The sequence below is a fragment of the Pristiophorus japonicus genome, chromosome 11, assembly GCF_044704955.1.
Source record: "Pristiophorus japonicus isolate sPriJap1 chromosome 11, sPriJap1.hap1, whole genome shotgun sequence".
Lineage (NCBI taxonomy): Eukaryota > Metazoa > Chordata > Chondrichthyes > Pristiophoridae > Pristiophorus > Pristiophorus japonicus.
Window position 1 is genome coordinate 18,763,942 of NC_091987.1, and position 26,327 is coordinate 18,790,268.

Consider the following 26,327-nt stretch of genomic DNA (forward strand, 5'->3'; position numbering starts at 1 on the left):
TGGTGGAATTCTGCATGAGGATGGAGAATGAAACAGTTAATTCAGAGACCATGGTCCAGAACTTAAAGAAGGGTAACTTTGAAGGTATGTGTCATGAATTGGCTAGGATAGATTTGCGAATGATACTTAAGGGGTTGACTGTGGATGGGCAATGGCAGACATTTAGAGACCGCATGGATGAACTACAACAATTGTACATCCCTGTCTGGCGTAAAAATAAAAAAGGGAAGGTGGCTCAACCGTGGCTATCAAGGGAAATCAGGGATAGTATTAAAGCCAAGGAAGTGGCATACAAATTGGCCAGAAATAGCAGTGAACCCGGGAACTGGGAGAAATTTAGAACTCAGCAGAGGAGGACAAAGGGTTTGATTAGGGCAGGGAAAATAGAGTACGAGCGGAAGCTTGCAGGGAACATTAAGACGGATTGCAAAAGTTTCTATCGATATGTAAAGAGAAAAAGGTTAGTAAAGACAAACGTAGGTCCCCTGTAGTCAGAATCAGGGGAAGTCATAACGGGGAACAAAGAAATGGCAGACCAATTGAACAAGTACTTTGGTTCACTAAGGAGGACACAAACAACCTTCCGGATATAAAAGGAGTAAGAAGGAGGAACTGAGGGAAATCCTTATTAGTCGGGAAATTGTGTTGGGGAAATTGATGGGATTGAAGGCCGATAAATCCCCAGAGCCTGATGGACTGCATCCCAGAGTACTTAAGGAGGTGGCCTTGGAAATAGTGTTTGGAGGGAGGGAGAGAGAGACTGGGGCAGTCATTTTCCAACATTCCATAGACTCTGGTTCAGTTCCTATGGAGTGGAGGGTAGCCAATGCAACCCCACTTTTTAAAAAAGGAGGGAGAGAGAAAACAGGGAATTATAGACCGGTCAGCCTGACATCGGTTGTGGGTAAAATGATGGAATCAATTATTAAGGATGTCATAGCAGTGCATTTGGAAAGAGGTGACATGATAGGTCCAAGTCAGCATGGATTTGTGAAAGGGAAATCATGCTTGACAAATCTTCTGGAATTTTTTGAGGATGTTTCCAGTAGAGTGGACAAGGGAGAACCAGTTGATGTGGTGTATTTGGACTTTCAGAAGGCTTTCGACAAGGTCCCACACAAGAGATTAATGTGCAAAGTTAAAGCACATGGGATTGGGGGTAGTGTGCTGACGTGGATTGAGAACTGGTTGTCAGACAGGAAGCAAAGAGTAGGAGTAAATGGGTACTTTTCAGAATGGCAGGCAGTGACTAGTGGGGTACCGCAAGGTTCTGTGCTGGGGCCCCAGCTGTTTACATTGTACATTAATGATTTAGACGAGGGGATTAAATGTAGTTTCTCCAAATTTGCGGATGACACTAAGTGGGTGGCAGTGTGAGCTGCGAGGAGGATGCTATGAGGCTGCAGTGTGATTTGGATAGGTTAGGTGAGTGGGCAAATGCATGGCAGATGAAGTATAATGTGGATAAATGTGAGGTTATCCACTTTGGTGGTAAAAACAGAGAGACAGACTATTATCTGAATGGTGACAGATTAGGAAAAGGGGAGGTGCAATGAGACCTGGGTGTCATGGTACATCAGTCATTGAAGGTTGGCATGCAGGTACAGCAGGCGGTTAAGAAAGCAAATGGCATGTTGGCCTTCATAGCGAGGGAATTTGAGTAGAGGGGCAGGGAGGTGTTGCTACAGTTGTACAGGGCTTTGGTGAGGCCACACCAGGAGTATTGTGTACAGTTTTGGTCTCCTAACTTGAGGAAGGACATTCTTGCTATTGAGGGAGTGCAGCGAAGATTCACCAGACTGATTCCCGGGATGGCGGGACTGACATATCAAGAAAGACTGGATCAACTGGGCTTGTATTCACTGGAGTTCAGAAGAATGAGAGGGGATCTCATAGAAACGGTTAAAATTCTGATGGGTTTCGACAGGTTCGATGCAAGAAGAATGTTCCCAATGTTGGGGAAGTCCAGAACCAGGGGTCACAGTCTAAGGATAAGGGGTAAGCTATTTAGGACCGAGATGAGGAGAAACTTCTTCACCCAGAGAGTGGTGAACCTGTGGAATTCTCTACCACAGAAAGTTATTGAGGCCAATTCACTAAATATATTCAAAAAGGAGTTAGATGTAGTCGTTACTACTAGGGGAATCAAGGGATATGGCGAGAAAGCAGGAATGGGGTACTGAAGTTGCATGTTCAGCTATGAACTCATTGAATGGCGGTGCAGGCTCGAAGGGCCGAATGGTCTACTCCTGCACCTATTTTCTATGTTTCCATCCCCAGTCTCTCTCTCCCTCCCTCCATCCCTAATCTCTCAGTCTCTCTCCCTACATCTCCAGTCTCTCTCTCCCTCCCTCCATCCCAATCTCGCTCCCTCCCTCCCTCCATCCCCAGTCTCTCTCTCTCCCTCCCTCTATCCCCAGTCTTGCTCCCTCGCTCCCTCCATCCCCAGTCTTTCTCCCTTCCTCCCTCCATCTCCAGTCTCTCTCCCTTCCTCCCTCCATCCCCAGTCTCTCCCTCCCTCCATCCCCAGTCTCTCTCTCCCTCCCTCCATCCCCAGTCTCTCAGTCTCTCTCCCTCCATCTGCAGTCTCTCTCTCTCTCCCTCCATCCCCAGTCTCTCTCCCTCCCTCCAACCCCAGTCTCGCTCCCTCCCTCCCTCCATCTCCAGTCTCTCTCTCTCTCCCTCCATCCCCAGTCTCGCTCCCTCCCTCCAGCCCCAGTCTCTCTCTCCCTCCCTCCCTCCCACAATCCCCAATCTCTCTCTCCCTCCCTCCATCCCCAGTCTCTCTCTCCCTTCCTCCATCCCCAGTCTCGCTCCCTCCCTCCCTCCATCCCCAGTCTCACTCCCTCCCTCCATCCCCAGTCTCGCTCCCTCCCTCCCTCCATCCCCAGTCTCTCTCTCCCTCCCTCCATCCCCAGTCTCTCTCTCCCTCCCTCAATCCCCAGTCTCGCTCCCTCCATCCCTCCATCACCACTCTATTGCTTCCTCCCTCCATCCCCAGTCTCTCTCTCCCTCCCTCCATCCCCAGTCTCTCTCTCCAGCCCTCCATCCACAGTCTCTCTCTCCCTCCCTCCATACCCAGTCTTTCGCTCCCTCCCTCCATCCCCAGTCTCTCTCTCTCCATCCCCAGTCTCTCGCTCCCTCCCTCCATCCCCAGTCTCTCTCTCTCCCTCCCTCCATCCCCAGTCTCTCGCTCCCTCCCTTCATCCCCAGTCTCTCTCTCTCCCTCCCTCCATCCCCAGTCTCTCGCTCCCTCCCTCCATCCCCAGTCTCTCTCTCCCTCCCTCCATCCCCAGTCTCGCTCCCTCTCTCCATCCCCAGTCTCTCTCTCCCTCCCTCCATCCCCAGTCTCTCTCTCTCCCTCCCTCCATCCCCACTCTCAGTGTGTGTGTGTCTCTCTCTCCCTCTATCCCCAGTCTCTCTCTCGCCCTCCCTCCATCCCCAGTCTCTCTCTCCCTTCCTCCCTCCCCAGTCTCTCTCTCCCGCCCTCCATCCACAGTCTCTCTCTCCCTCCCTCCATACCCAGTCTCTCGCTCCCTCCCTCCATCCCCAGTCTCTCTCTCTCTCCATCCCCACTCTCTCGTTCCCTCTCTCCATCCCCAGTCTCTCTCTCCCTTCCTCCCTCCATCCCCAGTCTCTCTCTCCCTCCCTCCATCCCCAGTCTCTCTCTCCAGCCCTCCATCCCCAGTCTCTCTCTCTCTCTCATCCTCCATCCCCAGTCTCTCTCTCTCCCTCCCTCCATTCCCAGTCTCTCTCTCCCTCCCTCCATCCCCAGTCTCTCTCTCCCTCCCTCCAACCCCAGTCTCTCGCTCCCTCCCTCCATCCCCAGTCTCTCGCTCCCTCCATCCCCAGTCTCTCTCTCTTCCTCCCTTCATCCCCAGTCTCTCTCTCTCCCTCCCTCCATCCCCAGTCTCTCTCTCTCCCTCCCTCCATCCCCACTCTCAGTGTGTGTGTGTGTCTCTCTCCCTCTATCCCCAGTCTCTCGCTCCCTCCCTCCATCCCCAGTCTCTCTCTCCCTCCCTCCATCCCCAGTCTCTCTCTCCCTCCCTCCAACCCCAGTCTCTCGCTCCCTCCCTCCATCCCCAGTCTCTCGCTCCCTCCATCCCCAGTCTCTCTCTCTTCCTCCCTTCATCCCCAGTCTCTCTCTCTCCCTCCCTCCATCCCCAGTCTCTCTCTCTCCCTCCCTCCATCCCCACTCTCAGTGTGTGTGTGTGTCTCTCTCCCTCTATCCCCAGTCTCTCTCTCGCCCTCCCTCCATCCCCAGTCTCTCTCTCCCTTCCTCCCTCCATCCCCAGTCTCTCTCTCCCTCCCTCCATCCCCAGTCTCTCTCTCCCGCCCTCCATCCACAGTCTCTCTCTCCCTCCCTCCATACCCAGTCTCTCGCTCCCTCCCTCCATCCCCAGTCTCTCTCTCTCCATCCCCACTCTCTCGTTCCCTCTCTCCATCCCCAGTCTCTCTCTCCCTTCCTCCCTCCATCCCCAGTCTCTCCCTCCCTCCATCCCCAGTCTCTCTCTCCAGCCCTCCATCCCCAGTCTCTCTCTCTCTCTCCCTCCATCCCCAGTCTCTCTCTCTCCCTCCCTCCATTCCCAGTCTCTCTCTCCCTCCCTCCATCCCCAGTCTCTCGCTCCCTCCCTCCATCCCCAGTCTCTCTCTCCCTCCCTCCATCCCCAGTCTCTCTCTCCCTCCCTCCAACCCCAGTCTCTCGCTCCCTCCCTCCATCCCCAGTCTCTCGCTCCCTCCATCCCCAGTCTCTCTCTCTTCCTCCCTCCATCTCCAGTCTCTCTCTCTCTCCCTCCATCCCCATTCTCTCTCTCTCTCCCTCCCTCCATCCCCACTCTCAGTGTGTGTGTGTGTCTCTCTCCCTCTATCCTCAGTCTCTCTCTCGCCCTCCCTCCATCCCCAGTCTCTCTCTCCCTTCCTCCCTCCATCCCCAGTCTCTCTCTACCTCCCTGCATCCCCAGTCTCGCTCCCTCTCTCTATCCCCAGTTTCTCTCTCTCCCTCCCTCCAATCCCAGTCTCTCCCTCCCTCCATCCCCAGTTTCTCTCTCTCCCTCTCTCCATCCCCACTCTCAGTGTGTGTATCTCTCTCTCTCCCTCCCTCCAACCCCAGTCTCTCTCTCCCTCCCTCCATCCCCAGTCTCTCTCTCTCCCTCTCTCCATCCCCACTCTGTGTGTGTCTCTCTCTCCCCAGTTGCTCAGCTGGGAATTTTCTGGGGTCCGTGCGGGAGGCTGGTCATGTGGGAAATTTGAAGATAATGGGAGTGGGTTAGGAACCCGCTATCATCCTGCCCCATGCACCTTTCCGTCGGCACGGCAGCGACCCAACCGGCAGAGGCGGGCAACCTAATTTAACACATTCTAACCTTGTTTTTAAGACAGTTAAGAGCCTTTCCCCCGACCTTTCAAATTTCCCTGGATGCCCACGGGAAACACGCAGCTCGGGAACCATGTCTGTCAACCTGAGGTGGGAGTTGAGTGGCCATTGCTCCAGCTGATTATTTGACAGCATGAAATGTACTATAAAAGCTCCCACCTGACAACTGATCACTTTCCTCAGGCAGAAGCTGTTGCTCACCGTAGTCCCAGCATACATTTAACTTTCTGCAGGCTGCAAGTCTTTCCAGCAAAGTCTCCATCCATCTCATTGGAAGAACCTCTCACCATTGACAGATCACTTCTGTCATCTCTATTTCACCTGCCATCGATACCATCAGCACAGGTACCGTTTATACTGTCTCACCTTGGTCCTCACAATCCCACCACGATCATCCCCCAACACCAGCAGCAGCAGGTACACCAGCAGCACCAACAACAACACCACCAACCTTCTCCTCAACCACCTGGTGCTGCACAAGACAGAGGGCATCAGCGCAGCGCTGCACTGCACTGGAGGCGTTACCCTGAGCTTCCTCAACATGATTGAGCATCAGTGCCAAAGGAGGCGTTCATGAGTTCCCTCCTCGAAAGGTGTACACAATGGGAAGATCATCGTGCATGCGTGTGCGGCAAATTCCCTGGCAGCTGCCATGACTCTTTCGTCCTGCGCCCATCCACCCTCCCTCATCTCTTCGCTCCGCTAAACAGACCTTTCAGCTGGCTGCTTGGAGACAAGGGCTATCCACTGAAGACGTGGCTCATGACACGCTTGAGGAGGGTAAGCCATTTAGGACCGAGATGAGGAGAAACTTCTTCACTCAGAGAATTGTGAACCTGTGGAATTCTCTACCACAGAGAGTTGTTGAGGCCAGTTCGTTAGATATATTCAAAAGGGAGTTAGATGTGGCCCTTATGGCTAAAGGGATCAAGGGGTATGGAGAGAAAGCAGGAATGGGGTATTAAAGTTGCAAAAATGATCAGCCATGATCATATTGAATGGTGGTGCAGGCTCAAAGGGCCGAATGGCCTGCTCCTGTACCTACTTTCTATGTTTCTAAGTACTGAGGCCCAGGAGAGATATAATGAAAGCTACACTTCCACTAGATATGTCATAGAGCAGACAATAGGCATGCTCAAAATGTTCTTCAGATGCTCGACAGATCTGGAGAAGCCCTTCAGTACGCACCAGCCATGGTCTCCAGAATCATCGTGGTCTGCTGTGCCCTGCACAACATAGCGCAGCAGCGAGGATTAGTGCTGCATGAGGACCAAGGCTCTGAGCACACAGCCTCTTCAGAGGAGGAGAAGGAGGAGGAGCAGGCGGACCCTGCCATCCAGATCCCATCAGCACCTAAGCACATTGCTGCCCGGGAGGCCAGGGATGACCACATCAAGGCCATATTTACTTAACTTCAGGCATTATACTCATATGGCTTCCACATGCTGCACCTGGTTGGCACCACCCCACATTAACCCATAAAACACCCCTACAATGACCAAGCCATACCTTTCACACTGACCACCATTGTTGGAGGTAGTATTATATCTCACCATTCACTCCAACTCACAAAGCCACTTCCAAAGGTGGACACAAATTTGTCCAAGACCAGAAAGTGGTGAGAATAAATATTTTATCTTTGACATCACATGAACGGAAACCTTATACAAACATGGAATAAAACATCCAAGTGGCCACCATTGTGCATCAAATTGTGATTCATCTTTCTCTTACTTGTGCTTCTACGAGGTCCTACCCCTGTGGCTTCAGCAGAGGTAGAGGAAGCCTGCTCACATCCCTGCTGCCACTGCACAGATCTTTTTGGGTTTTGGAGCCTGTCTGCTACTCCTGCTACTGCGCAGGGGTAGACTTGGCCATCGCGACCCGAGGGGGTATGTGAGGCTCTCACTGAGGGGGGGTCACAATGGGGGAGAAGTGTGAGCGCATCGTGAGGAGCCCCCACTTCCAAGTCCCCTCACTATCATCCCTCTCATGGGCCACCCATACTTCCCTGCTAGCAACCAGCTGGAGAGCACCTTGCTGCACAGCAGTGAGGCCATGAGGACCCACGTCGACGCTGACATCCCTCTTAGAGGGGAGGTCAATGAGCCTCTGCCATCCATTCTCCATAGATAGCATGTTCTCCTGTGAGTGGCGCATTAGCTGTTCAGTGCAGGTGGCCAACCTTTCCATGGAGGAGCTGACAGTCGCCATCGCCTGCGACACTGTGGTGATGGAGATGGACTCCTCCATTCTCACAACATTTGCAGGCATTGTGCTTGCAAAATCTGTTATAGCCTCCGGCACTTCTTCCTGCACCTCCAGGAGCACCCGCTTCCTGGATGGCCCCCAAGGTTCAGCATCTGCATGCAGCTGAGCAGAGCTGGGAGAACCTGTGCCCTCCGGCAAGGAGTCTCCAATGCTGTCCTTGTCTCCAGCGACTGCTCTTGTTCACTTGTGAGTTGTGAGACACCAGGTGACAAGATTACTCCTATCTCGCGTGGGACCCACCCAGGGGTGTGTATCTGTGCTGGTGCTGGGTGTGCTTATATCGGCTGATGGTGTGACCTCAGAGGCTGGAGGCTGCTCTGAGAAATTGTCTTCCTCTTCCTCCTGGACAGTGGGGTGGGGTGGGCTCTTGATGGACCTGTGGGAGAGTAAAGAAATTAGTTAGATTTGCCATATGAAGAATGGGTACCATTGTGCACATGATGAACATTCACTGACTACTGACATCAGTCCCCATACGAGTGACTGCTGTGTGACATGCGGCTGTATGAGATGTAATTCTGTCACCAGGTTGCTGAGATGTCCTCCTCTCTCCGTCTCCCACCTCCAGCTACACGGCGACTCCAGACATTTCCAAGGCAGCCTCCTCTGTTAGGGTTGCCAATGATGGAGGGCCACCTCCGGTTCTCTCCCTCTCCCTCTTATTGTGGGCTCTCTTTTCCTGCAAGGTGGGAAAGAAGAGAAGGTTGAGTGTGAGTGATGGAATGAATGGGTGACATCTGTAGAGAGTGACTATGATGGAGTGGGTTGGCAATGCCAAGTGCGCTGTTAGTTGGTATGCTTGCATTAGGATGAGCGTGAGTGTAGAGGGGTAGCGAGGCAGACGAGGTTGTAATAATGTAGATAGAGAGAGAGGGATGGATGGGTGTGCAATGTATGTTGGTGTAAGTAAGGATGTGCAGGAGCAGGGTTGGGAAGACAGAGTGATGGGACTGTGATCAGAGGCACAGCAGGATGAAGTTGATTTTGACTTCGCAGTCGCCTTTTCTGAACTAATGCGATCATTGAAACATTTCCGACATTGCACCCAGGTCCTCCTGACCACATCCCTGCAGTTGACCTCATCTGCTATAGAGAGCTAGGTTCCCTTTGTCTCCTGGGGAGGTCTCTTCCACCCATTAGAAGGGACGAGGACCTCCCTGTGTGCTCTCACTCCCTCCACAAGCATATGGAGGGAGTGATCAGAGAAGCTCTGTGTCCGTGCAGTTGTGTTTGGCACTCTGTGTATCAGTGCAGTGCGCAGCCTGCATTATCCCCAATGACCCTTCAAATGCAATGTGGCCCCGGCTCCTTTAAATATCCCAACTGAAAACGGGTCATCACTGATGTCATCAGACCCGCACCATTTAATGGGGCCAGGTAATGCACCTTTATAGGCCCCATTAACGAAAAGTCAATTTCAGGACCGGCATGGTATGAGGAACGAGTTCACCACCTGCCACAGCAACTGCCTGCACACGACCCGCCCAGGGGCAGAAACTTCTGGCCTGAGTCTCTCCCTCTATCCCCAATCCCTCAGTCTGTCTCTCCCTCTATCCCCAAACTCTCTCTCTCTCTCCCTCCCTCTATCCCCAAACTCTCTCTCTCTCTCCCTACCTCTATCCACAATCTCCCTTTCTCTATCCCCTATCTCTCTCTCTCTCTCTCTCTCTCTCCCTCTATCCCCAATCTCCCTCTCTCTCCCTCTATCCTCTATCCTCAATCTCTTTCTCTCTCTCCCTCTATCCCCAATCTCTCTCTCTCCCCCTCTATCCCAATCTCTCACTCTCTCCCTCTAACCCCAATCTCTCTCTCTCTCTCCCTCCATCCCAATCTCTCTCTCCCTTTAACCCCAATCTCTCTTTCTCCCTCTATCCCCAATCGCTCTCTCTCTTTATCCCCTATCTCTCTCTCTCCTCTATCCCAGTCTCTCTCCCTTTATCCCCAATCTCTCTCTCTCCCTCTATCCCCAATTGCGCTCTCTCTTCCTCTATCCCCAAACTCTCTCTCCCTCTATCCCCAATCTCTCTCCCTCCCTTTATGCCCAATCTCTCTCTCTCCCTCTATCCCCAATCTCTCTCCCTCCCTTTATCCCCAATCTCTCTCTCCCTCCCTTTATGCCCAATCTCTCTCTCTCCCTCTATCCCCAATCTCTCTCTCCATCCCTTTATCCCCTATCGCTCTCTCCCTCCATCCCCAATCTCTCTCTCTCCCTCTATCCCCAATCTCGCTCTCTCTCTTTATCACCTATCTCTCTCTCTCCCTCTATCCCCAATCTCTCTCTCTTCCTCTATCCCCAATCTCGCTCCCTCCCTTTATGCCCAATCTCTCTCTCTCCCTCTATCCCCAATCTCTTTCCCTCCCTTTATGCCCAATCTCTCTCTCTCCCTATATCCCCAATCTCTCTCCCTCCCTCTATCCCCAATCTCTCTCTCTCTCCCTTTATCCCCAATCTCTCTCTCTCCCTCTATCCCCAATCTCTCTCTCCCTCTCCCTCTATCCTCAATCTCTCTCTCTCTCTCCCTCTATCCTCAATCTATCTATCCCTCTCCCTCTATCCCAATCTCTCTCCCCCCCTCTATCCCCAATCTCTCTCTCTCCCTCTATCCCCAATCTCTCTCTCTCCCTCTATCCCCAATCTCTCGCACTCCCTCTATCCCCAATCTCTCTCTCTCTACCTCTATTCCCAATCTCTCTCCCTCTCTCCCTTTATCCTCAATCTCTCCCTCTATCCCAATCTCTCTCTCTCTTTCTCTCTCTCCCTCTATCCCCAATCTCACTCTCTCATTCCCTCTATCCCAATCTCTCTCTCTCCCTCTATCCCAATCTCTCTCTCTCTCCCTCTATCCCCAATCTCTCTCTCTCCCTCTATCCCCAATCTCTCTCCCTCCCTCTATCCCCAATCTCTCTCTCTCTACCTCTATCCCCAATCTCTCTCTCTCTCCTTCTATCCCCAATCTCTCTCTCTCTCTCCCTCTATCCCAATCTCTCTCTCTCTCTCCTATCACCAATCTCACTCTCTCCCTCCCTCTATCCCCAATCTCTCTCTCTCTCCCTCTATCTCAATCTCTCTCTCCCTCTCCTTCTATCCCCAATCTCGCTCTCTCACTCCCTCTATCTCAATCTCTCTCTCCTTCTATCCCCAATCTCGCTCTCTCTTTATCCTCAATCTCTGTCTCTCTCCCTCTATTCCCAATCTCTCTCACTCTCTCTCTGTCCCCAAACTCTCTTTCTCTCCCTCTATTACCAATCACTCCCTCTATCCCCAATCTCTCTCTCCCTCCCTCTATCCCCAAACTATCTCCCTCTATCCCCAAACTCTCAGTCTGTCTCTCCCACCAGCTCCAAGCCTTCAGATTGATAACTCTGAATATTCTACATATAAAGCACAGAACCCCTCGATTAGATTCCACCTTGTAACTCATTCCCGGGTATGTGTTATCTGTGGCAAGTAACATTCATGCCACACAAGTGCCAGGCAATGACTATCACCAATATGCGAGAGTCTAACCACTGCCCCTTGACATTTAACGGCATTACCATCGCCGAATCCCCCACCATCAACATCCTGGGGGTCACCTGTGACCAGAAACTTAACTAGACCAGTCACATAAATACCGTGGCAACAAGAGCAGGTCAGAGGCTGGGTATTCTGCGGCGAGTGTCTCACCTCCTGACTCCCCAAAGCCTTCTACAAGCCTCTACAAGGCACAAGTCAGGAGTGTGATGGAATATTCTCCACTTGCCTGGATGAGTGCAGCTCCAACAACACTCAAGAAGCTCGACACCATCCAGGACAAAGCAGACCGCTTGATCAGCACACTACCCACCACCTTCAACATTCACTCCCTCCACCACCGTGGCTGCAGTGCGCACCATCTACAAGATGCACTGCAGCAACTCGCCAAGGCTTCTTCAGCAGCACCTCCCAAACCCGCGACCTCTACCACCTAGAAGGTCAAGGGCAGCAGGCGCATGGGAACACCACCACCTCCACGTTCCCCTCCAAGTCACACACCATCCTGACTTGGAAATATATCGGCCGTTCCTTCATCGTCGCTGGGTCAAAATCCTGGAACTCCCTCCCTAACAGCACTGTGGGAGCACCTTCACCACATGGACTGCAGCGGTTCAAGAAGGCGACTCACCACCACCTTAAATTAGATTCCAGCCTGTAACTCACTCCCGGGTATCTGTTATTCTATATATAAACCCCCCAAACCCCTCGATTAGATTCCAGCCTGTAACTCACTCCCGGGTATCTGTTATTCTATATATAAACCCCCCAAACCCCTCGATTAGATTCCAGCCTGTAACTCACTCCCGGGTATCTGTTATTCGATATATAAACCCCCCGAACCCCTCGATTAGATTCTAGCCTGTAACTCACTCCCGGGTATCTGTTATTCTAAATATAACCCCCCCGAACCCCTGGATTAGATTCCAGCCTGCAACTCACTCCCAGGTATCTGTTATTCTATATATAAACCCCCCGAACCCCTCGATTAGATTCCAGCCTGTAACTCACTCCTGGGTATCTGTTATTCTCTCTATAAACCCCCCCCGAATCCCTGATTAGATTCCAGCCTGTAAGTCACTCCCAGGTATCTGTTATACTATATATAAACCCCCTGAAACCCTCGATTAGATTCCAGCCTGTAACTCACTCCCGGGTATCTGTTATTCTATATAGAAACCCCCCGAACCCCTTGATCAGATTCCAGCCTGTAACTCACTCCCGGGTATCTGTTATTCTATATATAAATGCCCCGAACCCCTCAATTAGATTCCAGCCTGTAACTCACTCCTGGGTATCTGTTATTCTATATATAAACCACCTGAACCCCTCGATTAGATCCCACCCTGTAACTCACTCCTGGGTATCTGTTATTCTTTCTATAAACCCCCCGAACCCCTCAATTAGATCCCAGCCTGTAACTCACTCCCGGGTATCTGTTATTCTATATATAAACTCCCGAACCCCTCGATTAGATTCCTTTAATTGAAGTTACATTTTCTCTGTGACGCTGTCTGACAATCAGTGAAGAAAATCCGGTCCCAAACATGTGCATTCAGCCAGTGTTCTGCACGTGTCTGCTTTTGAATGTAGAATTTCGCAGCCTGCGCAGGTTCAATGACAATCGATTTATTATATACTGTAATCTTTCAATGCCTTTGGCCATTGCAATGTTTACGTCTTTTGTTCGCCTCCGTTCAATGCCTTGAAGTTGGGTTTTAGCGACAAGCCTGATAGCCTGGTCCTCTGCATTAGAAGCCAGATTCTGTCAACGCTGCATAATGCATTCTGTACCTTGGCTGGGCACCCTGTGAAGGGTTGGGTGGCGGTGAATCAATTAAACTCACCGCAATGAAAAGTGACTGCGAAAGAATAGAGGCAGAGAGAGAGAGGGCGAGAAAAGGTCTCACTGACTGGGTTTTGCGCAGGGGAGGAGAATGGTATTAAATATTCCGTATTACGATCCCCGTCCTGATCGAAATGAGCTTTAAAGAAAATAAATCAGATGCTGCAGTGAGAGACACTGAGGGAATGTTGAGTGAATCAGGCTCGGACTGGCAGAGACGAGACTGCTCCCTGCTTCGCTGTCACTTGACGATATACCACAATCGGCCGGACCCTGCACCAGACTGTGATATCAGGTCCCCCGCCCCCATCCACCCCTGCCAACTTACAGTCGCTAACAGAAGTCAAGCATGATTACCACAGTGAGGGCATAATGAAAATCCACACACCCCAGATGCCAACCTGCGATTTTCGCTCGGGATTTATACCGACGGAGACAGCAGCTGGGATTGTTGTCCTTAAGGCACAGAGGGTCAAGGGGAGGTTTACTAGAGCGATACCAGGGCTGAGAGACTTCAGCTCTATGCAGAGACTGGAGAACTACAACTTGCATTTATATAGCGCCTTTAACACAATAATACCTCCCAAGGCGCTTCACAGGAGCGATTATCAAGACAAAATTTGACACCGAGCCGCGTAAAGGGATATTAGGTCAGGTGACCAAAAGCTTGGTCTGAGAGGTATTTGCCTCATGGGTTCTTTGCTTAAGAACTAATAGCAACACATTGCTATTGAGAACACGTTGGTTTATTAGCAAAGGTTTAACAATCACACTACACATTATCAGTTCATCCACTAGGCTCACAACTGCATACCTCATCGTGGATGACCTGGACCCAACTGGCTGGGGTTTTATTGAGTCTTGTGAACATCACGTGACTGGCTAAGCCACTCACAATGCAACAGCTCTTTTAAATTATACAATTAAACAAAGTGCCTCTTGTTAAAGGGGCACAACAACTAGAAACTGCACACTAACCAAAAATGTTTGAGAAAACCTTACAAATCTAATCAAAATGTGGTTGCCGGGGGTGATGATGCCCTCCGGTGCCCACCTCTTGTGGAAGGCCGCGAGCGTACCAGTGGACACCGCGTGCTCCATCTCCAGGGACACCCTGGCTCGGATGTAACCGTGGAAGAAAGGCAGGCATAGAAACATAGAAACATAGAAAATAGGTGCAGGAGCAGGCCATTCAGCCCTTCTAGCCTGCACCGCCATTCAATGAGTTCATGGCTGAACATGAAACTTCAGTACCCCCTTCCTGCTTTCTCGCCATACCCCTTGATCCCCCGAGTAGTAAGGACTTCATCTAACTCCCTTTTGAATATATTTAGTGAATTGGCCTCAACTACTTTCTGTGGTAGAGAATTCCACAGGTTCACCACTCTCTGGGTGAAGAAGTTTCTCCTCATCTCGGTCCTAAATGGCTTACCCCTTATCCTCAGACTGTGACCCCTGGTTATGGACTTCCCCAACATTGGGAACATTCTTTCTGCATCTAACCTGTCTAAACCCGTCAGAATTTTAAACGTTTCTATGAGGTCCCCTCTCATTCTTCAGTCGGGCTGAACGACCCCCTTGACCGCCCGCTGCCTGGACCGGTTAATGGCCATCTTGGCCATGCCCAGGATCAGGCCCACGAGGAGGCCTGCCGACCTGCCCGCTCCCCTCCGCACAGGGTGCCCAAAGATCAGGAGCATGGGACTGAAGTGCAGCCAGAATTTGAGGAGCAGTCCCTTCAGTTAATGGAATAGGGGCTGCAACCTCACACACTCAACATACAGATGGAACACGGACTCCTCCAGACCGCAGAAATTGCAGGCGGCCTGGGAGTCTGTGAACCGACTAAAAAATTTGAGGAGCAGCCCCTTTAAATATTGGGCAACAGCTCTACAACTATTTTGTTGTAATCTGTAAAACATGATCATTAAATCAAGAGCCCCTTGTTTTTTTATTGAGGGCACCAGAAAGACAAATTATACAAGTGCCTCTTGGCTAAAATGGGGGAGGGGGCATTAAAACCGGCAAATTAAACAAATTAAACTTTGGACAGTAATTTAAATCAAATTAAAATTTGGTTGCCGAGGGTGATGATGCACTCCAGTCCTTCCGGTGCCCACCTCTCGCAGAAGGCCGCGAGCGTACCGGTGGACACCGCGTGCTCCATCTCCAGGAAAACCCTGGCTCGGATGTAACCGTGGAAGAGAGGCAGGCAGTCGGGCTGAACGGCCCCCTCGACCGCCCGCTGCCTGGACCAGCTGATGCCCAGGAGCAGTTCTCCGAGGAGGCCTTCTGTCCTGCCCACTCCCCTCCGCACAGGGTGCCCAAAGATCAGGAGTGTGGGACTGAAGTGCAGCCAGAATTTGAGGAGCAGCCCCTTCAAATATTGAGCAACAGCTCTACAAACCTGTGAGCATACTCATAGGTGCGTACATTACAGTAGGTTTTAAGGAGCATCTTAAAGAAGGAGAGAGGTAGAGAGAGGTGGAGAGGTTCAGGGAGGGAATTCCAGAGCTTGGGGCCCAGGCAGCTGAAGGCACGGCCACCGATGGTGGGGCGATAATAATCGGGGAGGCACAAGGGGCCAGAATTGGAGGAGCGCAGAGATCTCGGAGGGTTGTGGGGCTGGAGGAGATTACAGAGATAGGGACGGGCGAGGCCACGGAGGGATTTGTAAACAAAATATTGTGCCTTTCACATGTCCTAAAGCACTTCACAGCCAATGTTGCAATGTAGGAAACAGGGCAATCAATTCGAGTACAGCAAGCTACCACAAGCAGCAATGTGATAATGAGCGGATCACCTGGTTTTTGTCAGTAATGTTGGGTGAGGGAAAATTATTATCCCCAGGACACTGGGTTAACTCCCCTGCTCTTCTTCAAAATAGTGGCCGTGGGATCTTTTACGTCCCTGAGAGAGCAGACGGGGCCTCAGTTCAACGTCTCATCATAAAAATGGCCCCTCCGAGAGTGCTGCACTCCCTCAGCACTGCACTGCGAGAGTCAGCTTGGATTACATGCTCAAGTCCCTGGAGTGGGACTTGAACCCACAACTTTCTGACTCAGAGGTGAGAGAGTGTTACCCACGGAGCCCTGACTGACATTCTTATAGACGATGCAATAAATGTGTTTCTTGGGAGACCACAATAACTGCTCCTGCAGTTCCCACGTCGTGCTGTCTCCCCCGACCCAACTAATAAAAGAAAACTGTTCAAAGATAATTTTGTTGAAAAGCACATTTTTGTAATTCTCTTATGATTATTCTCCTGAGTGGTGTCCTCAATTCCTGGAGACCCCAGGGCCATCCCGGAGGGGTTAGCGACCCTAACTAAAGCCCCCATAAAGCAACGGATTGGCAAGGATTGTCCAAGTCTGGGTGGGATGGCTAGATGCCACTCACGCTCTCGGGCGAGCTCCGGAATATCGAGCTAACGGACCCAGTGTGACAGCCAGTGGGTCCCACCACCATGTCACCCCCGCTATGAGCGTGCCAGAGACCACAAGGAGGCAAAGCGAACAGGAAGGGGATCTGACAAACTGATCTTCACAAAAATCCCCATGATGCTGAGGTTCCTTCCCGCTCTGAGCAATTCCCATTTCTCTACACACAGAAGATGTTGGACCCTTGCTGAGTCACGCTCATTGGCAGTGAGAGAGCTCTCAGCGTGTGACGTCTCCAGTCTACATCTGCCAATATAAAACCCCACTTCAAAAGACATTGTAATGCTCCACTCATTCGACAGAGATCTGTGAAACCATCTTGTTGCTGAAGTGAGCGATTCACGCCCAGCCGTAGGGTCAACAACACGTGGTTTCATGGAACTGTGGACCTGTACTCAACACGGGTCAGTGCCCATGGAACTGTACCCGACACAGGGCAATGCCCATGGAACTGTACCCAACACAGGTCAGTGCCCATGGAACTGTACCCAACACAGGTCGGTGCCCATGGAACTGTACCCGACACAGGTCCACTCCCATGGAACTGTACCCGACACAGGTCGGTGCCCATGGAACTGTACCTGACACAGGTCGGTGCCCATGGAACTGTACCCGACACAGGTCCACTCCCATGGAACTGTACCCGACACAGGTCGGTGCCCATGGAACTGTACCCGACACAGGTCCACTCCCATGGAACTGTACCCGACACAGGTCCACTCCCATGGAACTTTACCCAACACGGGTCAGTGCCCATGGAACTGTACCCAACACAGGTCCACTCCCATGGAACTGTACCCGACACAGGTCCACTCCCAAGGAACTGTACCCGACACAGGGCAATGCCCATGGAACTGTACCCAATACAGGTCAGTGCCCATGGAACTGTACCCAATACACGTCAGTGTCCATGGAACTGTACCCAACGCAGGACAGTGCCCATGGAACTGTACCCAATGCAGGACAGTGCCCATGGAACTGTACCCGACACAGGTCCACTCCCATGGAACTGTGCCCAACACAGGACAGTGCCCATGGAACTGTACCCAATACAGGTCAGTGCCCATAGAACTGTACCCAATACAGGTCACTGCCCATGGAACTGTACCTGACGTGGGTCACTGCCCATGAAACTTTACCTGACACGGGTCACTGCCCATGGAACTGTACCTGACACGGGTCACTGCCCATGGAACTGTACCTGACACAGGTCACTGCCCATGGAACTGTACCCAACACAGGAGTGCCCATGGAACTGTACCCGATGCAGATCACTGCCCATGGAACTGTACCCAACACAGGACAGTGCCCATGGAACTGTACCCAACACAGGACAGTGCCCATGGAACTGTACCCAATACAGGTCAGTGCCCATGGAACTGTACCCAATACAGGTCACTGCCCATGGAACTGTACCTGACACGGGTCACTGCCCATGGAACTGTATCCGACACAGGTTACTGCTCATGGAACTGTACCCGACACAGGTCAGTGCCCATGGAACTGTACCCAACACAGGTCAGTGCCCATGGTACTGTACCCGACACAGGTCAGTGCCATGGAACTGTACCCAACACAGGACAGTGCCCATGGAACTGTACCCAATACAGGTCAGTGCCCATGGAACTGTAGCCAACACAGGTCCGTGCCCATGGTACTGTACCCGACACAGGTCACTGCCCATGGAACTATACCCAACACAGGTCAGTGCCCATGGAACTATTCCCAACACAGGTCAGTGCCCACAGGAGAGGAATTGATAAAACCAAGTGAGAGGACATTAAAATAACAGTTCCTCCCTGTTTAAAAGCGACAGCTCGTATAATCTTCACACCGACCACAAGTAAAATATTTCAGTGCAGCTGACGATCGCAGAACGGAACAAGCGCAAACTCGGGGCAGGCACAGAGACAGACACTGACATAGACACAGAGACAAACACTGACATAGACACAGAGACAGACAATGACATAGACACAGAGACAGACAATGACATAGACACAGACAACAGGAGACAATCCGGAAGTGAGAGAGGGAGGGAGAGTGGGAGATGGTGGGAGAAGGGGACAGGGGAGAGGGCGGGGTGGGCGGGAGGGAGGAGGGGGAGGTGGATGGGGAGTGGAGGTATGTATTTTGGAGGATGGGATTGTGGAGGTACGGGGGGCAGGGGAAGGTACGGGGGGGAGGTACAGGAGAGAGGTACAGGAGGTACGGGGGGGAGGTAAGGCGGGAGGGGGAGGTAAGGGGGGCATACAGGGGGGGAGGTACGAAGGAAGGGGGAGGTACGGGGGGAGGGGGAGATACGGGGGGAGGTAAGGGGGGATACGGGGAAGGTACGGGGTGGGAGGTACGGGGGGAGGAGGGACGGGGAGGTACGGGGGCGAGGTACGGGGGGGTGTGGGGGTGTGCTGGGGGGGAGGTACGGGGGGGTACAGGGGGAAGTGGGATACGGGGAGGGGTGCAGGGGGGGAGGTATGGTGGGGGGAGGTACGGTGGGGGATACAGGGGGAGGTACGGTGGAGGGTATGGGCTGGGGGTACGGGGGGGCGAGGTACCGGAGGGGCGGTATGGGGGGGCGGGGGCAGAGGGGGGGAGGTACGCGGGATGGAGGTACGCGGGGTGGAGGTACACGGGTTGGAGGTACACAGGGTAGAGATGCACGGGGTGGAGGTACACGGGGTGGGGGTACACGGGATGGAGGTACGCGGGGTGGAGGTACGCGGGGTGGAGGTACACGGGGTGGAATACACGGGGTGGAGGTACGCATGGTGGAGGTACACGGGGTGGAGGTACGCTGAGTGGGGGTACACGGGGTGGAGGTACACAGGGTGGGGGTACAAGGGGTGGAGGTACACGGGGTGGAGGTACACGGAGTGGGGGTACGCGGAGTGGGGGTACACGGGATGGAGGTACGCAGAGTGGGGGTACACGGGATGGAGGTACGCGGGGTGGAGGTACACGGGGTGAAGGTACACGGGATGGAGGTACGCGGAGTGGGGGTACACAGGGTGGAGGTACACGGGGTGTAGGTACACGGGGTGGGGGTACGCGCGCTCAGCTCACCTGCGTCGATCTGCCAGACGGACAGATGCTGAGAGGTGACCAGCTCGAGGATGAAGACTATGACGAGGGAAGCGGCCCCTGTCCATCGCTCCCTCATGGTGGGTCGCTCTCTCACATCACACTCAGCCCTGTGGGGGGGAACAGCAGACACTCAGACTTTCAATCCAGCCGCAGATATAAAAGGGCAACTTTATGAAAAATCACAGAATGTACGGCCCAGAAACAGGCCATTGGGCCCCACCACTCCGTGCCGGTGTTTATGCTCCACACCAGCCTCCTCCCACCCCTCTTCATCTCACCCCATCACCATATCCTTCTATTCCTTTCCCCCTCATGTGTTTATCCAGCCTCCCCTTAAATGCATCTGTTCTATGAGCTTTCACTTTTATTACACCATGAATATACATCCTGATTTTTTTCCCAGTAGATTCCAGGGATGAGGGACTTCAGTGATGTGGATAGACGGGAGAAACTGAGGTTGTGCTCCTTCGAGCAGAGAAGATTGAGAGATTTGATAGAGGTGTTCAAAATCATGTGGCACATTTAGTGAGTTGGTCCACAGCCAGATAGGGAATGGATGGCCAACAGGAAGAGCAGTGGAAGGAAGGTAGTGCAGGGATCCCCTGCGGTCATCCCCCTGCAAAACAGATATACCGCTTTGGGTACTGTTGAGGGGGATGACTCATCAGGGGAGGGCAGCAGCAGCCAAGTCCTGGGCACCGTGGGTGGCTCTGCTGCACAGGAGGGCAGGAAAAAGAGAGAGAGAACTATAGTGGTAGGGGATTCGATTGTAAGGGGAATAGACAGACGTTTCTGCGGCCGCAACCGAGATACCAGGATGGTATGTTGCCTCCCTGGTGCAAGGGTCAAGGATGTCTCGGAGCGGGTGCAGGGCATTCTGAAAAGGGAGAGTGAACAGCCAGTTGTCGTGGTGCATATAGGTACCAACAGTATAGGTAAAAAAGGGGTGAGGTCCTACAAGACGAATTTAGGGAGCTAGGAGCTAAATTAAAAAGTCGGGGCTCAAAAGTAGTAATCTTAGGATTGCTACCAATGCCATGTGCTAGTCAGAGTAGGAATCGCAGGATAGCTCAGCTGAATACGTGGCTTGAGCAGTGGTGCACAAGGGAGGATTCAAATTCCTGGGACATTGGAACCAGTTCTGGGGGAGGTGGGACCAGTACAAACCGGACAGTCTGCACCTGGGCAGGACCGGAACCAATGTCCGAGGGGGAGTGTTTGCTCGTGCTGTTGGGGAGGACTTAAACTAATATGGCAGGGGGATGGGAACCTATGCAGGGAGACAGAGGGAAGTACAATGGGGGCAGAAGCAAAAGACAGAAAGAAGAATAGTAAAAGTGAAGGGCAGAGAAACTTAAGGCAAAAAGCAAAAAGGACCATATTACACCAAAATTCTAAAGGGGCAAAGTGTGTAAGAAAGACAAGCCTGAAAGTTCTGTGCCTCAATGCGAGGAGTATTCGGAATAAGGTGGATGAATTAACTGCGCAGATAGCAGTTAACGGGTATGATGTATTGGCATCACGGAGACATGGCTCCAGTGTGACCAAGGCTGGGAACTCAACATCCAGGGATATTCAATATTTAGGAAGGATAGACAGAAAGGAAAAGGAGACGGGGTGGCATTGCTGGTTAAAGAGGAAATTAGTGCAATTGTAAGAAAGGAGATTAGCTTGGATGATGTGGAATCGGTATGGGTGGAGCTACGGAATACCAAGGGGCAGAAAACGCGAGTGGGAGTTGTGTACTGACCACCAAACAGTAGTAGTGAGGTTGGGGACAGCATCAAACAAGAAATTAGGGATGCATGCAATAAAGGTACAGCAATAATCATGGGCGACTTTAATCTACATATTGATTGGGCTAACCAAACTGGTAGCAATGCGGTGGAGGAGGATTTCCTGGGGTGTATTAGGGATGGTTTGCTCGACCAATATGTCGAGGAACCAACCAGGGAGCTGGCCATCCTAGACTGGGTAATGTGTAATGAGAAAGGACTAATTAGCAATCTTGTTATGCGAGGCCCCTTGGGGAAGAGTGATCATAACATGGTAGAATTCTTTATTAAGATAGAGAGTGACACAGTTAATTCAGAAACTAGGGTCCTGAACTTAAGGAAAGGTAACTTCGATGGTTTGAGGCGTGAATTGGCTAGAGTAGACTGGCAAATGATAGTTAAAGGGTTAACAGTGGATAGGCAATGGCAGACATTTAAAGATCACATGGATGAACTTCAGCAATTGTATATCCCTGTCTGGAGGAAAAATAAAACAGGGAAGGTGGCTCAACCGTGGTTAACAAGGGAAATTAAGGAGAGTGTTAAATCCAAGGAAGAGGCATATAAGTTGGCCAGAAAAAGCAGCAAACCTGATGACTGGGAGAAATTTAGAATTCAGCAAAGGAGGACAAAGGGAATAATTAAGAGGGGGGAAATAGAGTACGAGAAGAAGCTTGCCAGGAACATAAAAACTGACTGCAAAAGCTTCTATAGATATGTGAAGAGAAAAAGCTTAGTGAAGACTAAGGTCCCTTGCAGTCGGATTCTGGTGAATTTATAATGGGGAACAAAGAAATGGCAGACCAACTGCCTTCATTATTCTCCTTTCTTATCGTTCAAAAATCTGTCTATCTCTGCCTTAAATATATTCAATGACCCAGCCTCCACAGCTCTCTGGGGCAGAGAATTCTACAGATTTACAACCCTCTGAGAGAAGAAATTCCTCCTCATCTCAGTTTTAAATGGGCAGCCCCTTAGTCAGAGACTATGTCCCCTAGTTTTACTTTCCCCTATGAGTGGAAACATCCTCTCTGCATCCGCCTTGTCGAGTCCCCTCATTATCTTGCATGTTTCGGTAAGATCACCAATAAGATCTGAACTCCAATGTGTATAGGCCCAACCTACTCAACCTATCTTCGTACGTCAATCCTCTCATCTCCGGAATCAACCTAGTGAACCTTCTCTGAACTGCCTGCATTGCAAGTATATCCTTCCTTAAATACGGAGACTAAAACTATATGCAGTACTCCAAGTGTGGCCTCACCAATACCCTGTACAGTTGTAGCAGGACTTCTCTGCTTTTATACTCGATCCCACTTGCAATAAAGGCCAACATTCCATTTGCCTTCCTGATTATGTGCTGTACCTGCATACTAACTTTCTGTGCTTCATGCACAAGGACCCCCAGGTCCCTCTGTACTGCAGCACTTCGCAATTTTCCTCCATTTAAATTATAATTTGCTTTTCTATTATTTCTGCCAAAACGGATAACCTCACACTTTCCCACATTATACTCGATCTGCCTGAGTGGAAGGCTTGGACATCTTGTAGCAATGAAACAACAAAAACTTTCAGCGGGCACCAGACTCGTGGAAATAATAAGGTTTGGCCGAGCTAAATACAGGAGGTGGGTGGGGAGGGTTGACCCATCCACCTCCACGGAGGTGTGTGGGGGACCTGACCCATCCACCTCCATGGCACGAACCTGGTATTGCAGTACTTCCAGGAACGGTGCAGTGGCTCTAGGCCTTTTGGCTAAGAGCATTGGCGCAGAGTGATCCTTGGCATGTGCAAGGTGACCTCTGGCGTTTGTGATTTGACAAAGAATTGGAAACGATTGGCTACGAATTAAAAAAAAAAAAATACCATTCCCTTTAATTAGCGCACCTCCAGCGTCCAGCCGAGGTAACAACGCCTCCTCTTCCTGTCATTGTGGATACCCGGCAATACAGCAGTGGGCCGGAAGGAATTTCACATCCGGGACGGTAACGGGGCACTGCGCACTCTATGATGTCATGATCTGCGAGGTGCGAGAGGCCCAGGCTGTTATGTATGTATGTAAACCTCACCAATGTGTAAAACTTGCCACCAGGGGGCATACCTGTGGGAGACCTAAGGGTCACCTGTGCACCCTGGGGCAAGAGGGTGTAAAAGGTGATTCACTGCTTCCTCACTCTGGAGTGACATTACAGAGATCAAGTTCACAACAGTTTGAGCTTACAATACAGTCTTGTGGAGTCATTCAGAACATGACACAGACAGTAAGTGTTAGTACCAGCGCTAAACCGGTACTGAAGTTTGCGGGCGTTTCTAAATTCACCGCGCCCAGGTACTAACACCTTGGCCCCCCCTCCCAGGCAAAGCAGACAAATCCCCCTCCCCCGCCTATGGTTCTATAAGTTGAAAGAAAACGGGAAAGAGTGCGGACAAGAGAGAGAGAGAAACACACACGGACACACACAGAGACTGTCAGGGTAAGTGGAAATGGCAAGGACGGTTGGGGCTCGGACCAACACTGGAGCTCTCACCCCTCACACGTTCACTGCTCCATCGGGTGAGCTGTACTATAAACAGGCCGGGGGCGGGAGGATGTGGGCATTCACCCCCATCGTGCAGGCCCCTCACGGTCGTTGGCTGGACCAGGTACAGATGACTCAGACTGAGCCGAAGCCTGATCCAAACCCCTCCGGTACGTAACAAACATGCGCTGTCAGAGCAGCAGCCAGCAATGGCTGGGGGTGGGGGGGGGGGAGTGTATGTACGCTGTGGGGAGGGGAGTGTATGTACACTGTGGGGAGGGGAGTGTATGTACACTGTGGGGAGGGGGGGAGTGTATGTACACTGTGGGGAGGGGGGGAGTGTATGTACGCTGTGGGGAGGGGGGGGGGAGTGTATGTACACTGTGGGGAGGGGAGTGTATGTACACTGTGGGGAGGGGGGGGAGTGTATGTACACTGTGGGGAGGGGGAGAGTGTATGTACACTGTGGGGAGGGGGGGGGAGTGTATGTACGCTGTGGGGAGGGGGGGGAGTGTATGTACACTGTGGGGAGGGGGGGGGAGTGTATGTACGCTGTGGGGAGGGGGGGGAGTGTATGTACACTGTGGGGAGGGGAGTGTATGTACACTGTGGGGAGGGGGGGAGTGTATGTACACTGTGGGGAGGGGGGGAGTGTATGTACGCTGTGGGGAGGGGGGGGAGTGTATGTACACTGTGGGGAGGAGGGGAGAGTGTATGTACACTGTGGGGAGGGGAGTGTATGTACACTGTGGGGAGGGGGGGGGAGTGTATGTACACTGTGGGGAGGGGGAGAGTGTATGTACACTGTGGGGAGGGGGGGAGTGTATGTACACTGTGGGGAGGGGGGGAGTGTATGTACACTGTGGGGAGGAGGGGGGAGTGTATGTACACTGTGGGGAGGGGGGAGTGTATGTACATTGTGGGGAGGGGGGGGGAGTGTATGTACACTGTGCGGAGGAGGGGGGAGTGTATGTACACTGGGGGCGGGGGTGGGGAGTGTATGTACACTGTGGGGAGGAGGGGGGAGTGTATGTACACTGTGGTGAGGGGGGAGTGTATGTACACTGTGGGGAGGGGGGGGAGTGTATGTACACTGTGGGGAGGAGGGGGGAGTGTATGTACACTGTGGGGAGGGGGGAGTGTATGTACACTGGGGGAGGGGGTGGGGAGTGCATGTACACTGTGGGGAGGGGGGAGTGTATGTACACTGTGGGGAGGGGGGGAGTGTATGTACACTGTGGGGAGGGGGGGAGTGTATGTACACGGGGGGCGGGGGGAGTGTATGTACACTGTGGGGAGGGGGAGAGTGTATGTACACTGTGGGGAGGGAGGGGGAGTGTATGTACACTGTGAGGACGGGGGGAGTGTATGTACACTGTGGGGAGGGGGGAGTGTATGTACACTGTGGGGAGGGGGGGGAGTGCATGTACACTGTGGGGAGGGGGGGAGTGTATGTACACTGTGGGGAGGGGGGAGTGTATGCACACTGGGGACGGGGGTGGGGAGTGTATGTACACTGTGGGGAGGGGGGGGTGTATGTACACTGGGGGCGGGGGTGGGGAGTGTATGTACACTGTGGGGAGGGGGGGCGGAGTGTATGTACACTGTGGGGATGGGGGAGTGTATGTACATTGTGGGGAAGGTGGGGGGGGGGGAGTGTATGTACACTGTGGGGAGGGGGAGGGTGTATGTATGTGGGGAGGGGGGGAGTGTATGTACACTGTGGGGAGGGGGGGAGTGTATGTACACTGTGGGGAGGGGGGTGGGAGTGTATGTACACTGTGGGGAGGGGAGGGAGAGTGTATGTACACTCTGGGGAGGGGGGGGAGTGTATGTACACTGTGGGGAGGGGGGGAGTGTATGTACACTGTGGGGAGGGGGGAGTGTATGTACACTGGGGGGAGGGGGGAGTGTATGTACACTGTGGGGAGCGGGGGAGTGTATGTACACTGTGGGGAGGGGGAGGGAGTGTATGTACACTGTGGGGAGGGGGGGGAGTGCATGTACACTGTGGGGAGGGGGGGGAGTGTATGTACACTGTGGGGAGGGGGGAGTGTATGCACACTGGGGACGGGGGTGGGGAGTGTATGTACACTGTGGGGAGGGGGGAGTGTATGTACACTGGGGGCGGGGGTGGGGAGTGTATGTACACTGTGGGGAGGGGGGGCGGAGTGTATGTACACTGTGGGGATGGGGGAGTGTATGTACATTGTGGGGAAGGTGGGGGGGGGGGGGAGTGTATGTACACTGTGTGGAGGGGGAGGGTGTATGTATGTGGGGAGGGGGGGAGTGTATGTACACTGTGGGGAGGGGGAGGGTGTATGTATGTGGGGAGGGGGGGAGTGTATGTACACTGTGGGGAGGGGGGAGTGTATGTACACTGTGGGGAGGGGGGTGGGAGTGTATGTACACTGTGGGGAGGGGAGGGAGAGTGTATGTACACTCTGGGGAGGGGGGGGAGTGTATGTACACTGTGGGGAGGGGGGGAGTGTATGTACACTGTG

The 26,327-nt window shown here is 52.5% G+C and overlaps 1 protein-coding gene across 1 annotated transcript in view; it reads right to left on the reverse strand.

Annotated features, from left to right (window-relative positions):
- Nucleotides 1-19,621, reverse strand: part of robo1 (roundabout, axon guidance receptor, homolog 1 (Drosophila)) — an 809,035-nt gene extending 789,414 nt beyond the window's left edge. Inside the window, exon 1 of the mRNA XM_070892873.1 lies at nucleotides 19,509-19,621. Coding sequence (XP_070748974.1) covers nucleotides 19,509-19,605 — 97 coding nt within the window. The 5' untranslated portion in view covers nucleotides 19,606-19,621. The remainder of the gene's footprint in view (nucleotides 1-19,508) is intronic.
- Between the last annotated feature and the right edge of the window lie 6,706 nt (nucleotides 19,622-26,327).